The sequence below is a fragment of the Fukomys damarensis genome, unplaced genomic scaffold (assembly GCF_012274545.1).
Source record: "Fukomys damarensis isolate Sample0158 unplaced genomic scaffold, DMR_v1.0_HiC HiC_scaffold_6, whole genome shotgun sequence".
Classification (NCBI taxonomy): domain Eukaryota; kingdom Metazoa; phylum Chordata; class Mammalia; order Rodentia; family Bathyergidae; genus Fukomys; species Fukomys damarensis.
The window spans coordinates 39,016,656-39,032,414 of NW_022900918.1; the positions used below are offsets into that span (position 1 = coordinate 39,016,656).

Sequence of the window (15,759 nt, forward strand, 5' to 3'; positions counted from 1 at the left end):
TCTAGTGTGTAAAACAGATCAGTCATCCAAGAGATTTTACATGCCAAAAAAAAAAAAAAAAAAAAAAAAAAAAAAAAAAAAAAAAAAAAAAAAAGCAAGAAAAAAAAAAACACTTGTATTTAAATGTGCTTGTCCCAAAAATCAACATGCATGCACAACTGGACCACCTTCACGTTTTCTGAATGTCCAAGGCCGATTCTCTCTGATGGCCCTCTGAAAACAGTCTAATATTCCAGAAAATCTCAAATGCATTTATTTAGTTTCTAGATATCATCTGTGGTGGTACTTACTTCCTAAAACAGAGGCCTGGGTTAAAGAATTTAAATCTCTTTCTAGGTGGCGCTAATCTTTCGTAAAGTTAATAACACTTGATGCTATAACTGCTCTATTGCCATAAAGTATTTGTAAAAAGAGTCTTAAACACTAGTTCACAAGTATACTTCAGGTACATAAAAGCTCTATGTTAAAAGTATAAATGGGAGGAAGTATGGAACTCTAAACTGTTGACCATCAAAAAGGAAACCACCCTCTTAAGACTTAACAGAACCTTAAAGAAAATTGCTTAAACATATGAATTTAAGACTTTTACTTTATTCAGCAAAATCATTTATTTACACAGTGGGGAATGCTGGACTGTTTCTGTCAATGGAATAGGAACAAGCTGAACAGAGAGTGCACTGAGCTGTGCACGCGAGTGTGCGTGCGTGCCATACAAGCTGACCGGCCGTCTCCTTACCTGAATCGGGATCACCGAGAGCAGTGCCACACGGACACGGGTTAGCTACCAGCGCACCACACAGGTCAGTAACAACCGGGAATTCTCCAGTACAAGGGCCAACTTTTTATTTTTTTATAAATATATAAAAAAACAAAAAGTCAGCAGAACCAGCATCGTGATGTTTACACAGAGTGTAACTCTGAGGTCAGTGGAGCGGGTCAGTAAAAACCTTATCAGACCATCTCAGTGCACAGTGATCTCTTCTGCAGACCACAGCACAGAACCCACAGCTGGAAAATGCACCACTTTCTTTAGAAGACAGCAATGATCTGATAAGGATTTGACAATGGAAATTAGGGGGATAAAAGGGATTGCAGAGCATAGCCCCTATTAGCACAAGCTAACTTTCCAGATTTTCCAAATTTAAAAAAAATAAAACAAAAAGAAACACTTCAACATGAAGCTACCATACAAAGTTCTTCCATTTTTTCTTTGTAAAAAGTTCAGAGTTTGCAATTTAATCCTGGGATTTTAATGTGAAGGACAGTTTTGGTCTGGACTTTCCCTTGCCCAGGATAATTTTTTGTTCTTCTTTTTGCTGCCGTTGCCGTTCTTGCTCTAGTTTCATCCTTTCCTCATGAATCTTTCTTTGTTCTTCAACAATTCTCAACTGTTCTTCAGCCTGAAAGTTAAAAAGTAGAAATCAGAAGTGTCTACAATCTCCACAGTGCCACTGCTAACATCGAGGCTGTGTGGGGCGGATCGAGAGAAACAAAGCACACAGCGTGACTAGGCTGGAGTCAGGGGTGGAGGGGAGGGCTGCGGAAATTCGGAAGAAATTCTTTATTCATTACATGGCCATCTTTAGGAACAATAATAAAGTAACAAATGGTAGGAAAACATATTCCGAACTTGGAAATGTCTACAAATCATACCCTGGGATTAGTCTGGGTTTGTCCTCCTACCATCTCTACCACCTTCAGTGCACCAGATTAGCAGACTGTCAATTATAAACCAAGGCACAAATTCAATGAAAGAACATGTCGTGTAGCCATTATGATGTTCATAATTAGAAAGGGATACAAAACTTACAGAAAAAATTCCCACCAGAGTTACACTGAGCTGTCCACATACAACCAAGCAAGACCCAACACCTTGGAGAAAAAAACATGGCAACAATCTGACCTTGCTCACTATAAAACGCCACCTTAACTTCAAATGGCATCATCAGTTTCTGTAGTGCCTCCAACTCCTTCAATCTTAAGCAACCAATTTCCTTCCTACATTTTCTGTGGAAGATTTCATCTCTAACCAGAGAATTCAGGCTGTTCTCATGAGCTCCATCTTTCACACATCTCCCCCTCCTGCCTCCCCAAGACCCACATTTGCTTCACTCTCAACAAGGCCTGACTGCTCTTCTGCTAAGGGGCATGAAGCAGCGAGGAGGACCCCGCATGGCACAGTGGATCAGAAGGGGACAAGAGTCAGAAGAGGACAAGAAATGCTAAGCACTCTACGAGGCAGGCTACAGCTCCCGTGAAGTGAGTACGAAAGGCTGTTCTATGCCTCACGTTTTCACATTTATCCCCCTTCCCTTCCCTTCCCGATCTTGATCTTAAAGCATTAACTCCATCTTTTGGGCGGTCCTCCTATTTCAATTCAGTCAAATTCTACATCTTGGCCATTACTCTTATGAAACTATTTTCAATATGGCCAGCAACAAACTAAATAAATCCAATGCCTTCCTCTGCAGTAGATGAAATGCTGCTTGCACTTAGGCCTCTTACCACATTCTGTAACACAAAGCCCTGACTACTCTACTCACTGCTCCTCCCTCTGGTCTCCACTGATGGTTAACAATCTCAGAACTTGATCCTGGCCCAACAAGGCAAAACAAAGCATCTGAGGATATAATGCCAATGTTTCAAGCAGCAGAGTGGGGCAGACGGCCACCAAGGCCACTGTGGGTGCTGCAGATCCACTGCGCTCTAAATAGCCAAAGACAGTGGAGGCAGAAGGAAGGCAGCAGAACGCCAGCAGGCGAGCAGGGGGAGACCTGACAGACAGCGGACAAAGAGCCCCCCCAGTCCTCCACCACACTTGCAGCCCCAAGGCCGGTGGTGGAGAAATCTGACCAGGGAGATCGAGCTATCCCTTTGAAACTCAAAGTGCGCAAGCCTGTTCTCCCGTCAGCCTTCTCTGCTGTGCAGATTCTACAGCTTGGCTTTGTCTCCTGCTTCCCGACAGCTGGTCTTCATGTTTGCTAGTAACTGTTCCTTGCTATTCTCTCTGGTCTACTTTCTTTTCCACCGCCACCATACTGCGCAGGAACACAAATCTACATGCACACAGCGTGTTCCCATTCCCACTGTCTATCAACCCCTCCTAGAAACATAACTAGACTCACCTTTCCCAACCACTGTGCCCTCCTGCCCTGCCTTCCAATCTCCTGTTTTCCACTCTCCACCAGACAGCCCACTTTCCCAACTTACCACAGATCTCCTGGCTTCTACCTGTACATTAGAAGCTATTTACAATTGCCACCTCCTGGAGATTTGTCTTTTCACTAATAACTACAACAAGAAGAATTCAGATTTTCTTCCGTGAGCTCATGTGCCGACCACTTTATCCAGTTTAAAATAAGCCCTACACATGTAAGAGTGTGCTCAAGTGCACGCAACTCGATTCTAGGTGCCTATGCACACACTTGGGAGTCTCTGCCAACACCAAAACTCAGGCCCACTTCTCCCCGAGTTGGAATTTATCCCCAGGAAAGGTGGGAGAACTTGGGGGAATGGTGCTGAAAGGGCAAGGAGCATCATGGCCTCAATCCATGCAGGAGCTCATTAGAGGGAGCACATATTTTACCCAACCACACTGACAGAAACGTGCCGGTGTGACAGCACATATTCTCTGAACACAGAACACTTTGGTTCTATAGAAACTGTTTCTGAAAATACGACCAAACAATTTAATTTTCTGAAAATTATTTGGTAAGCTTGCACACATGCAAAACTTGATTATTTTTACAAGGTTATTTATCACAATGTAGCTCTAAAAGGAAGACTGGAGGAAAATGTTTGTAAGGTCTATAAATCAGACTACCACACAGCTGTTTGAAAATGGGCAGTAGTGGAGGGAGAGGCCCCACTCCACAACAGATGGGTCTGCAAGGTAAAATGTTACGTGCAAAGCGAAGTGCCAAGCACCATGAACTGTGCACTTTTTGTGTAATACAGAACGAAGATATTACGTATTGTAATAACTGAACATGCATTTCAAGAATTAAAAAAAACCCACAATAATTACTTTTGAAAATAGCAACGCGAAGTGGGTAGATGGTGGGGGAGGAACTGGACTTTTAGTTTTCTTAAAAAATTACCAACATAAGAAGACATTAGCTAATCAACGAGTCAACATTTTTAAAGTAAGGCAACTTTTTTCAGAAATACAAAATACTAATTCTACTGCACTGAAATTACCTTTAGACTACAGTAAAGAAAAAAAACATCTAATGTCCTTTCCAGTCAGGTCTACAGACACAGGCAGGTTTAATTTAATTCCTGATGATCCAGCTTCCAGCTTCATTCTGCTCACTTCAGCTAACCAGATGAATAGGGAATTCAATAAAAAGGTGTCACCGGTTCTGACTCATGCAGAGGCTGTGACACAGGCCTGGAAGCCACCAGTCCACCTGCATTTCCCCACACAGGCGACACAAAGGCCTAAACCCACTCTGGAGAGCACACCGCCCGCTGTCCACGCTCACTCCTGTCTTTCCTCTCATCCTAACCACCCTCTTGCTGCCATTAAAACCTCATTTTTGAAATTTCAACCTCAGATAAAATTCCACTGCTCTATGAAGACAATGAAGACAATGACTTCAAGACACAGGCAACTGACTGACTGACTGATAACCAACCAAACGTGCTGACACTGGAGTACCACCTCAGTGATTAACAGGGATGGTCACCGGGTGCTTTCGCACACTCCTGTCATCCTGCAAGCTCCAGGCCAGCCCGGGTGACAGTGAGTTCAAAACCAGCCTGTGTCCCCCAACCAACAGTGATTCTGTTATTGACCTAATCAGTATCAGAGGCAAAAATCACTGCCTAGAGCTCAGAGACCCTGCTCTGCAACACTGCCAGGGGAACACAGCTTTCGGGATCATTTAGACTACGTTCTAAAACTGCAGCAAAAAACTTGTACCATCCAGGAGAGGCTCGTCTAACAGCTGGTGTTCACTTTTCTTGGGGCCACACTGCCTTTGGCACGCCTACCTTTTCTTTACACCCCCAGATCTCTGCAACTGTACCAAGAGGGTTTTCTCTGGTTCCTAAAACCTCACCCTTCCTGTCCCCCTGAAAACCCACTACTCCACAACTTAATGCCACTTCTCTCCGCAGTCCTGAAACTGCTGCTTTATGGACACACGCCCTCCGTCGTTTCTGGCTTCTGCCCTTGAAGCTGCCCTACACAGTGTCAATGCACTCACTGACTAGGGTCTAGAAAGTTCTTTTTCAAAACTACTGTACTAAACACATTAGCACAGGGTCAAGGCTGAGTAGCTTTCCCTCACACCTCCCTACCAATTTGTTTCAAGTGAAAATATGTGGTAGGTAGGGGGATTTAGCTCAGTGGCAAAGTGCCTACCTCGCCATCGCAAGGTCCTGAGTTTGGTCCCCAGTCTGCAAATAAATAATTAAAAGGGAAACACAGATATAAAAAAGAAAATACGTGACATTTCCACTTAGTGCTTACATGTAACGACACTACTGGTACCCTAAGCACTGTGCCACTCCAACTTGCATGCAGTCACTCTCCAGCAAACTAACCACCCTATTCTCTTTCCAACTGTGTGTTTCTTATGCCCGCTTGTAAAAAATTATCACAAACCAGCAGGCTCAAAACTGAACTTATGACAGAGGTAGTGACAGCGTCACAGAGAAATCCAGGTGTGGGCAGGACACAGCCCCAAGGAAGACTTTAGGGAGAAACCTGCATCCCTTCCTGCCTCTCCCGACTTGTGAAAACATACACTTCGACATCCAAGGCCACTGCTGTCTGATCTCTATTCACCGGCTCCAGGGAGTGGGCACCTTGGGGAGTTTGAACCCCCTTCATCATGACCTTGCTGCCCCTTTAGTCCTCCCTGGTGCATTTCTATAACGGCCTTAGAAACTTGTGGTTCTTAGGATGATTTCTGCTGTTGGAACAAAACCACCAGCTGGGTAAATGATCAAGAAATGGAATTTCCATCCTGCAGTTTCAGCGTCTGGTGAGAGCTTTCCTGCCGCACCGGCACAGGTCAGAGGGCTCACATGGGAAAGAGCACTTGGAAGAGGGGAGAGCAGATGCATCTGCAGGCCCGAGGTTACTTAAATCTAACTACTACATCACAGACTGCCAAGTGCGACACTGCGTATTTCCTGGAAGAGGTGAGGGTAAAGTGGCACACAGCACAAGGAATGCGACAAGGAGGCAAAAACTGTGTCAATACTGAAGATAACTGTAAATTTAGAAATTATAATTTGCATATATTTTAAACCTTCAAAGAATGTAGCCCTAGTCTAAGTAAGCGTCTTATTTATCTCTATATTGAGAACTGTCAGATGGGCGTGGTGGCGCACACCTGTAATCCCAGCACATAGACTGAGGCATTCATACCCAGGTTAACTGCTCTTGTGTTTCCCACCATGTTCACAGGGGGACTGGGTGAGGGTCGTTCTTCTCGTGATAACCTCCCAAAGAACATTTTATTCCACAATAACCCCTATCACCTTCACAAAAGTCTGTTTCCCTTTCCAAGTAAACAAGATCCGTACACATTTCAGAATAATGTCTGGGATATTCCCAGGCATATATGGCTGTGAAGAGAAAAACTAAATTTTAAAGTATCACCTTTAAAAAAAGGAAATTAAAAATTTTCCATTGTATTAACAGTAATTCTTCAAATATCTGAAAATGGGTTATATGTTGCCAGCAGTAACTCAAGAACTAGGAGTTAACCTGTCACAGAGCCAAATCAAACTGGGATTAACTCTGGGTTTCACAAATCAAGTACCTGTGTCAGCTGAACTCTGCCTACTTATAGGAGAGAAACCGATACACAACTTGGAATTGAAATGAACAACACACCCGTGGATTAGAGCCCTTAAGGATGATTTTCAAATATGTGAGTGAACCCTGGTGTCTCGCTACAGTCATTATTCTTTAAACTTTTGGCAGAAAAACCTACTTAAAAGTAAGTCAACATTGTAGCTCAAAAGCACCCTCCTTACTAAGTATTTCATGTGATCATAAAAATGTTATGTTACTTGTAGAACGAGTAGAAAACAAAATTATATGGCTACCAGTGATAGCCAACCCTTAGCATTCTAGTACTGTACATCTGTCTTAAATATGCAAACTTTTTTTTTGGTACTGAGGATTAAACTCCGGTCCTTGTGCTTTCGAGGCAGGTAGCAGAACACTGAACTAAATCCCCAGCCCCATGCAAACTTTTTTAAAAAAATAATTGAGGATCATAAAGTTTAGCATACGGGTATTTTCTAGTTTATTTTACCCGTATTAATAAGTACTTTCTGACTACAGAGAAACTCAGACTATCCTAATTTTCATCCCAGCTGGAGTTACTATGCCCACTTCCATTTCCAGATCTCCACAAAGGGCCTGCTCCCCAGGGCGCATCCTCACAACCCAACCCATCAGACAGCTCCAGAGACCAGTGGCTCTTCCCATTCCCACCTGAGATTCGTCCTTAGCCTCCCTGTTAGGCTCCTAGGGTGCATTTTCAGGAATTGCAGTAGTGACCTTTCACAGTGCTCACGTGAAAATCTCTCTTGTATTGCTGTCCATTTTAATGGGCCTCTGCAGGCCTGCAGGGTATCTGTCACTGCTGCTATTTTCTCAGGATGTGATGCGCAACCAACCACACCCAGGGCTCTTCTTTTCCAACCCACCTTTAATCTGCTTCCAAAATCTTATTTTACGCTGGGTAACACAAACTCCCTAGTGTACAGAAGCAGGACGGTTTACTACTATCTTCCCACAAATCAGAAGATTCCATTCCACACGCTTGCTGTCATTTTTATTCTACTTCCGGAAGGGGTTTTCCAGCTCCGCTCCTCAGCCTGGGCTGCCTCCTGCCTTAATCTGGGATTTCCATTACTGCAGCCTTGTGACCGCGCCTGCCCAGCACCACCTACCAGGTGGCCCCACTGTTAGTAAACCGCTGAGCTGGCCCTGTCTCCACAACAAATACATTCAATGGCCAGGAACTTTCCACCTTCCTCTCCTTCTGCACCCAATTGCTCGCTCAATCTGGCTGCCCTTGCTCTCCTGTACTTCACATCCCCTGCTGTGTAACCCGTAAGAATGGCACACTCCTTATGTCCTGAAGCATGCTCCTGTGGGATCAGCCCAGATGCTGACGTGATGCTGCCTCTCCCTCTCCCTTGCTCTCATGCACGCCTAGAATCTCAAGGCGGATTCTGATCTATCTTACTTATTGACCAATCAACATACAAAAATTAAAGAGTAGTGTTCGAACTGAGAAGAAGTAGAAAAAGGATGAGAGACAGAGCAAGCTCCCTGCGCACCCGCCATCCCTTGTGCCCTTCCCAGGCGGAGGACAAGCATGTCCACTCACGGGGCCAAGGGAGCCAGGCCCATCTCCCCACGCCAAGCTGCCCCACAGCCCGCTCTCCTTCTGGCAGCTAACGCGCTAAGGAGGTCTGCTTCCTAGCAAATTTCCTGAGCCTCAAGCCTCTCTTCCCCAAAGGCATCTTCCAGGCAGCACCCTCAGTGTCTCAGTCCACCAGTTCAGACCCAAGCCAGTGACAGCCGAACTCACTGCGCATGCAGCCCCGGGCTGGAAGATAACTGTCCAGAGGCTTCTAGAGAAATCTGACTTCATTTCTCTAGCCATTTGTCTAATTCTATGTCACAAAGTAGAGGTCTCCCACAAACTGGCAGTAAAAACACACACGGGCTGGGGTGTAGCTCCATGGTGAGTGCACATGAGGCCCTGGGCTGCCTCCCCACATGGAGGGGGTAGATTTACATATGGGAAGCCAGTGGGCCATTTCCACCCAGGAGGAGAAAATTCCCCCAGAATAAGGTCAGCAGCAGCTCCGTAACAGTACATGGAAAGCTGTGCCTTTCTGATTCACACTGTGAAGCTTTCTTCTTCCTCAGACTAAGACTGCTTCAAAAAACACTCCAACTCACAAACAGCTTATGACATCAAAATACATTTTAAAAATGCTAATACATACTCCAAAAAGCCAGAAATACTAAAAAGAGAGTTGGAAGGAAAAGAGGTAGGTGGGTTTTTTCCTATGTTTAAATAAATTCTTATTTCAGCTTCTTTATTACAATTTTCAAATTGCTCTACGCTTCCTTTTATATCTCTATCAAACAAGTGTGTGTCTCCATTTCTGAGGAGATCATGAACCAGGAACAGGGGACAATTTATCACTGTGGTTCACTTGCTTAAGTGATTAAGGCAACTAACTCCAAGTAAAACGCTGCAAATCAATCAATTTGTTAGGTTTTTTAGACAAAAAAAATATTCAAATGAGGTCAGGGTTTTTAAAAACTGATGATATGACTTTCTCAGAAAACCTACTGCAAATTTTGGCCTTCTTTCCAGATCAGAGTTAAAAATCTACTCAACTATTTCATCTAAAAAGTCCAAAAAAAAAAAAAAAAGACAAATTATAAACACAAAGCCGCTTCATAAAATCTGGAAGAAAGAAAAATAAAGCAAATGCAACTCCATCTCACACATGCTTTCTACTCACCAGTTTGGCTTGTGCTTCTGCAATTTTTCGGTTATTTTCTTCTAGTATTCGCTCTAGCTCCTCACGTTTTGCGCGTTCTTCCTCCTAAAGGGGAGGACATGTTAAGATGTTAGAAAGATACATTGTTTATTGTTATTCATAAATATCTACTAAACTTCCTCTGAACTTTTTTGATCTGACTTAAAGGGTAGCTGTACAGCTACCTTCTGTTTGACAAATGATATACTGTGCAGCCACTAAAATTGGTTTCTAGCACTAAATTTAAATTATCCCTCCCAGTCCAAACAGCAACCGACTAAACCCTCCCTAATGATAGTTTCCTGGTAATTATTACTAATACTTTAATATCACACAAATCAACAAGGACAACTACAAAACTGGATAGTATTTACCAAATTAAAAAAATAATATATAAAATATAAATAAAGTGAATATTTGTCTCACCAATTATGTATACCTACGTATTCTTTACCTATACTCCTTTAATCAGCATTAAAAGTTGAATATTTACTGTCTTGTCCCGTGTCCTGCAGAGTGTGCTCCTCGGCTGCCATACGCGCCAGCTTCCTCTTTAAAATGATTTGTACTGTTAGCTTGGCAATACCTGCATCGGCAGCTCAACCATTTATAAAGGAACAACATACAAGGGAGGCTGAGCTGAGGAATGCAGATGTTTATGGTAAGAAGGAACAAAAAATGTAATTCATCATTCCTAAGGCAAACAATTAATAAGAAAAATACATTTACTGTTAGTGAAAAATACAAATGGTAACCCATCCTTCATGGAACTACGGGCTCCTTCCATGGGGAAAATGGGCTCAACACTTGGATGGTGACAACTGCTAAAGGCAGCTTAGACTGTCATCTACAGTCTGAACTGGAATTCAGGAATCCAGGGGACGCATGGTCACGAAATAAAATTCTTCTGTAATTTAGTTTTTCTTGAAGAATTTAATGAAATTGCATAATGCAAACTATATGAAGACTGCTTGATGGTTTGGGCAGTGTTCAGATAACAGCATACATATTCGAATGATTTTAATATTTGGAAAGTCTATCGAGAGGGTTGTGTCCGTGTTAAAAAAAAAAAAAAAAACTTGTTAATATGAAACAAAAACCAAATGAAGAGAAAAAAATCTTACTATGATTAATAACTCGCTACAAGATAGCACAATTACTCCAAAACGTAGTATTAAAAGCACTGATGTAAATAAAGATTTCATACATTCAATATTGTAGTCTGAAATCCACTATTCACGGAGACATGTGCATCTACAGACAGGACAAGGGAAAACGCAGTTCAAAAGCTACGCTTACTGGAAAGCAAAGAGATTAATACGATGTCAACTTGTCCCCAATAATGCCGACACAGAAAATGACAACAAGTTATCAATTTTAAATCAAATATTTCAGTTTAAGAGAATTTAACTGCAGGATTTCCTATGTCACACCAGTGGGATTCACATTCGTCACGCAAACTACGTTGCTGGACACTCAGTGCTGTAAGCGATTTGCCTTGAGTGTCTCGTGGCTTTGGCCAAGCTCTAGGACCCTGGAGTAATCAGTGCAAGCCATAAAGCTTCAGTAGCAAATTACTGTCTCACAGAAAGACATTTTCAACTTCTGCTCCCGCTGCTGACAAAACAAATCATGTGTTTAGCTTGACTCCAGACAAGGACAACCTGTTCCTTCATAACTCTCTAGAGAAAAAAAGGAGTTGTTAGTAGGTACTAAAAAAGTGGACGGATGCTCTGGACATGTTTCCTAAAAAGATTCCTTGAAACACATTAGGAAGATGGAGGGCCTTGTGATCAGAACGCTAGAATTAGTCCACTGTGTTGAAGCAGGATTTGGGGAGGGGGAGGAATAAAGAAGGAAAAAAGAAGAGTGAGAAACCTATTTACCAAGAGCAGGTACTGTCACTCAGTAGTAGGCCCTGCTCTCTTCGCTCTGACTGAAGGCAAAAAGCCTTTCACAGTCTAGGCAACAGAGTGATAAACAGAAAAGAATATACAACCACAGGAGGATTTGTAACTGTTTCCCTTCACCACTCCCTGTCTCCCCGCACCCTCCCAAAAAGAATTTTAAGTCCTGCAGCCATGGCAAAAGTTTCAAACACTTCTCAAATATGTAAGCCAGTTCCATTAAATCAAAAAAGTATCCTTGAATAAGTTTTATGAAAATCACTTTTAAGTATCAGTCAGCACTTCTGAATAGGCTAAAAAATTAACTTTCGCAGCAATGTAAGTTTAGGTGAGAAAGGAATTAGATAGTCTGTATTCCATCTCTTTCTGAACTGAGCAGGAGGCACAACCCAACACTGAAAGTTTTGCCATGGACTGTCTCTACTTTCCAAACGACCGAGCGTTACCTCTCTAGCTTTTTGTGCTGCAAGCTCAGCTTGTCTCTGTCGCTCGAGTTCTTCGAGCAACTGCTTTTCCATGATGCGTTTGGCTTCCTCCACCCTTCGGAGAACTTCGCGCTCAATTTCATCCTTCCTTTTCTCCAATTCTTCCTCTACCCTTTTTGCCACCAATTCTTCCACTCTTCGTGCTGTTTCTTCCTCGATGAGTTTTTCTTCTATTTCCTGTTGCCGACTAGCAAAGCACAAAAAATGACTTAGATATTTTAAAAACCTAAGAATTAAATCGCTCATTTTAAGACTATCAAGTCACCGAATCTCATTTTTTTTAAGGTAAAATCCTTTTTCTTTTACCACGCTCTAATTACAGAAACACCGGTATACACAAAGAGCCTAATGAATTCCCTTTCAGGAGGTGTACTTACGAACCAAGGTTACTTCTGTTACTGACCTCAGCACGAGACACTCGTTAGAATGTATGGATTTCCTACATGCCCGTAACTTGGTCTAAGGGCTGATCTCCAGCCTCAGGAGAAGCCGCACGCAGCTGTCAACCTGGCTGGGGTCACTTCCCCTTACCCGGAAGCCAAGACCGAACCCACAGGCTCACAGAGCCCAGACACTATGATTCAGTCTGTGTGGCGCTTACTGAACATACAGACAGCCGTTTATTTTGAACTTTTTATCTTCTACTCTTCCTCCTTTGCTAAATGACTCCAATTAAAAGCATCTCTAGAGGTAGGAAAGGTAGAAAGATGAAAATATCAAAGCTTAGGGAAGCATGCATGATGCAGTACTGTGAACCAACTTCCTCAAAATTCCGTGCTCAAAGCACTGGCACTTATCAAACACTGTCCGGAAGTCTCGCGCGCTTTATACCAGGGACAGCCACCAGTCCCCTGCTGAGGACTGCTACAAAGAAAAACCTAGCAGCTCAAACATTTTCAATTGATTATTTTGCACAGATTGGGAATATGTTAAAATTAATTCTACTGGCTTCCGATGTGGCTACTAGAAAATTTCAAATTGTGTATTTTGTTCACATTGTATTTCTGTTCAACAGCACACTGAGATAATTTGTCAATCAATAAATCGAGGCTCTGGCAGTCTATTTAAATTCAAAAGGCAATTTATAAATACTTCAACTTTCAACCACTGAACTAAATGAAATTTGTAACTTTTGTGTATTTCGGTGGCTCCTATGACACATAGGTACAAGAGTCATACGACTGATAAGTTTACTAGGCTTTCTACTCTCAGTGGCCTGTAAACATCTCAATCTAACTCAACTCTGGTCTTGGAGTAGCTCAATGTGCACCCAAGAGCTTTCATTCTCAAATCCTGTTACTTATTCCCAGCCACACTGACACCAAAGCGTCTTCAACACCGGGTCCATTTCAGACTCCACACTCATGCTCTCCATCTTTCCTACAAAGGAGACAGTAGATACTAGAGAAAGTTTATTTTCCCTTCAGGTCCTAGTCAGCTGCAGTGCCCATTCTGAGGACTCTGGCTTCTTTTTTAAATATTTCCTCCGTATAACTAAAATTTTAAAAGATATATGAAAGCCTCAGACTTACTATCTTCTATGTTTCTTTCAGATAAATTTAGGTTTAGGGCAAACCTTTACCTAGAGCAGAGCTTGATAGAAGTACATATACCCTCTCCAATGCTAAAAATAAAACAAGAGCAATTAAAGAAATTAGCGATTTCAATTCAATGGAGAGTGAATGCCAATTTCAATATAAAGGTGTCTGTTTTATCCAAAGGGAAAGAAACAACAGATAAACAAGTAAGGTTGAATCTGGATTTTGGGATATAAGGATAATATCCTACTTTTGCATATGTAAACTTTTCATGTTAGTTTAAATATATGAATATATCCACCCACCCGCATACTTTTTCTAGTTGATTCTTTGGTAACAGAGAAACCTAAAAGGAAAATATTTAAAATCTCAAAAATATTACAAGGCAACACAGTACTGACTGTTCAAAACCATAATACGAAAGTTTTAACTAAAACTTTACATACTCAGTGGAAAATAAAACAAGAAAAGGCATGTGTGAGCTCATAATCAGAGTCCCCAGCTTAGCAATGAGGTACAAGTGGAGGAGGCTGTACACCTCACCAGGCTCCTGTCAAGCCATCCCCAAGCAACAGCCCAGGGCTGCCAGTCCCATTTCCAAAGATCTGGCCAGCGAGGAGGAAAGGAGTCAATTAATTCAGCCTTTTACTCAGGGCTAAAGCCTGTCAGAGCAGTGTCAGCTCCGTGCAAACCCTTACCTGACCACACCAAGCCAGAGGAGCCAGGTGACAGGCAGCAGAGGCAGGGAGGCTCCACTGTGAATTCAGTCCAAAGGGGAGGACTGCATGGCAGGGCAGCTGCTGTTCTCCTTTGCTCCAGGAGAACTGGAGCACACGGGGAAGTGTCCTCAGTGAAGACATCACAGCGGGGCCGCACCACACACTGCAAGGACAGGCCTGCTGTTGTCAACCTTGGGCGTGGGGTGTAACTGCATTTGCGGCCCCCACAGCACTCTTTAATCTTTCCTCACGCTTAGGTGAATCCATTCCCTTGTCCAGAATATGGCTGAAGAAAGCATGAAATCCGTCTTTCAATGTTTTAATGGACCCAGAACTAACATCAAGTCTTTTTCCCACTTTTAAAAGATATCTTCAATACACTAGTCGTTACCAACTTTCAAATGGCAGCTATTAAAACAAAACAGTGAAGAGCGCTGTGCTTTGGCACTGTTAAGCGCAGGACTAGGTACAGAACTAACACTATTGTTAAAATGCGTTTAAAATGTGAACTCAGGGACAGGGATTTAGCTCAGTGGGTCCATGGTTCCGCCGGCTGCTTCTCCAGCACAAGGTTCTGAGTTTGATCCCCAATACAAAAAAAAAAAAGTCAACTCAAATCTCAGGGGCTTCCTTCTAGGACTCAGTATGTCATTGTTAGTCAACAGTATTTACTCAGTACTCAGTGAGTATTAAACACTGTGCCAAGAGTTTCACATAGCATGTCACCATTCAAATCTCAAACAACTCCTACCAGGCAGGGACCAGTCCCTTATTTTTAATGAGGAAGCTGAAGCTCGGTGGATGTTTCTGAACTGTGCCTATGAACTCTGGCAGGCAGACTCCAGATAAGGATATATTCAAAGCAACTACCAAAATGACTAGTTTAAAAAAAGACAAACAAACATAGAAAGTTCTTAACAGCCACCAGATCACTGTGCTCTGCTGTTGTTTCAAAACATTCATTCCAATATACAGCTCCCCAAAGCAAATCTACTCAAAATTTCCTCTTGGCCCTTGTCTTACTTTTCTCTCATTGCTGAGCCCAAATACCTGACACCTGAAGTTAAAGGGGGAAAGGTTTATTTATCTGTTGCAGAGGTTTCAGTTCTTAATCGGCTGGCTCACAGGCAGGGTGGCATGGCAGAGGGGCATCACAAGGAGAAACAGTTCATAGTGGGCGGGAGGTAGCAAAGCAAGCAAGAGACATTAGCACCTCCTTTCTGCCCCTTTTATTCTCTCTCTCTAGGCTACCGGTTTGAGGGGGGTTGAGGTCAGCGGCAAACCAATCAGTGGACTGATTTTGTAATCACACATCCTTAATTCCAGCATCACAATCTAGATTCAGCTACCTCTGAAAAGACCCACATGACCACGAGGCTTCAGGGGGACACCTAGAATAAGCCATTACAGCCTTCATGGTGAGCTTTCATGGTGTAGGTCTACACTGTCCCCAAAAATCTCACATTCAGAGGTGAGTCTGAGCTGGGCATGGTGGCACACGCCTGTAATCCCAGCACTCGGGAGGCGGAGGCAGGAGGATCGCTGTGAGTTCGAGACCAGCCTGGGC

The 15,759-nt window shown here is 42.9% G+C and overlaps 1 protein-coding gene across 1 annotated transcript; it reads right to left on the reverse strand.

Annotated features, from left to right (window-relative positions):
* Window positions 1-731: 731 nt before the first annotated feature.
* Window positions 732-13,574, reverse strand: Arglu1 (arginine and glutamate rich 1). Its single transcript, XM_019204610.2, has 4 exons — window positions 13,518-13,574; window positions 11,897-12,122; window positions 9,526-9,609; window positions 732-1,400 (listed from the first exon to the last, which is right to left on the reverse strand). Exons 2-4 carry the CDS (start codon window positions 11,966-11,968, stop codon window positions 1,236-1,238), a joined length of 321 nt encoding a protein of 106 aa, XP_019060155.1. The 5' UTR covers window positions 11,969-12,122; window positions 13,518-13,574; the 3' UTR covers window positions 732-1,235.
* Window positions 13,575-15,759: the final 2,185 nt, after the last annotated feature.

Bases quoted from the DNA above. Each gene is read 5' to 3' on its own strand.
- Arglu1 (XM_019204610.2), bottom strand. From the start codon at position 11,968: ATGGAAAAGCAGTTGCTCGAAGAACTCGAGCGACAGAGACAAGCTGAG. The intron at 9,610-11,896 runs GTAACGCTCGGT...CCTCCCCTTTAG, and splicing joins CAGCACAAAAAGCTAGAGAG to GAGGAAGAACGCGCAAAACG. The intron at 1,401-9,525 runs GTGAGTAGAAAG...TTTAACTTTCAG, and splicing joins CAGAAGCACAAGCCAAACTG to GCTGAAGAACAGTTGAGAAT.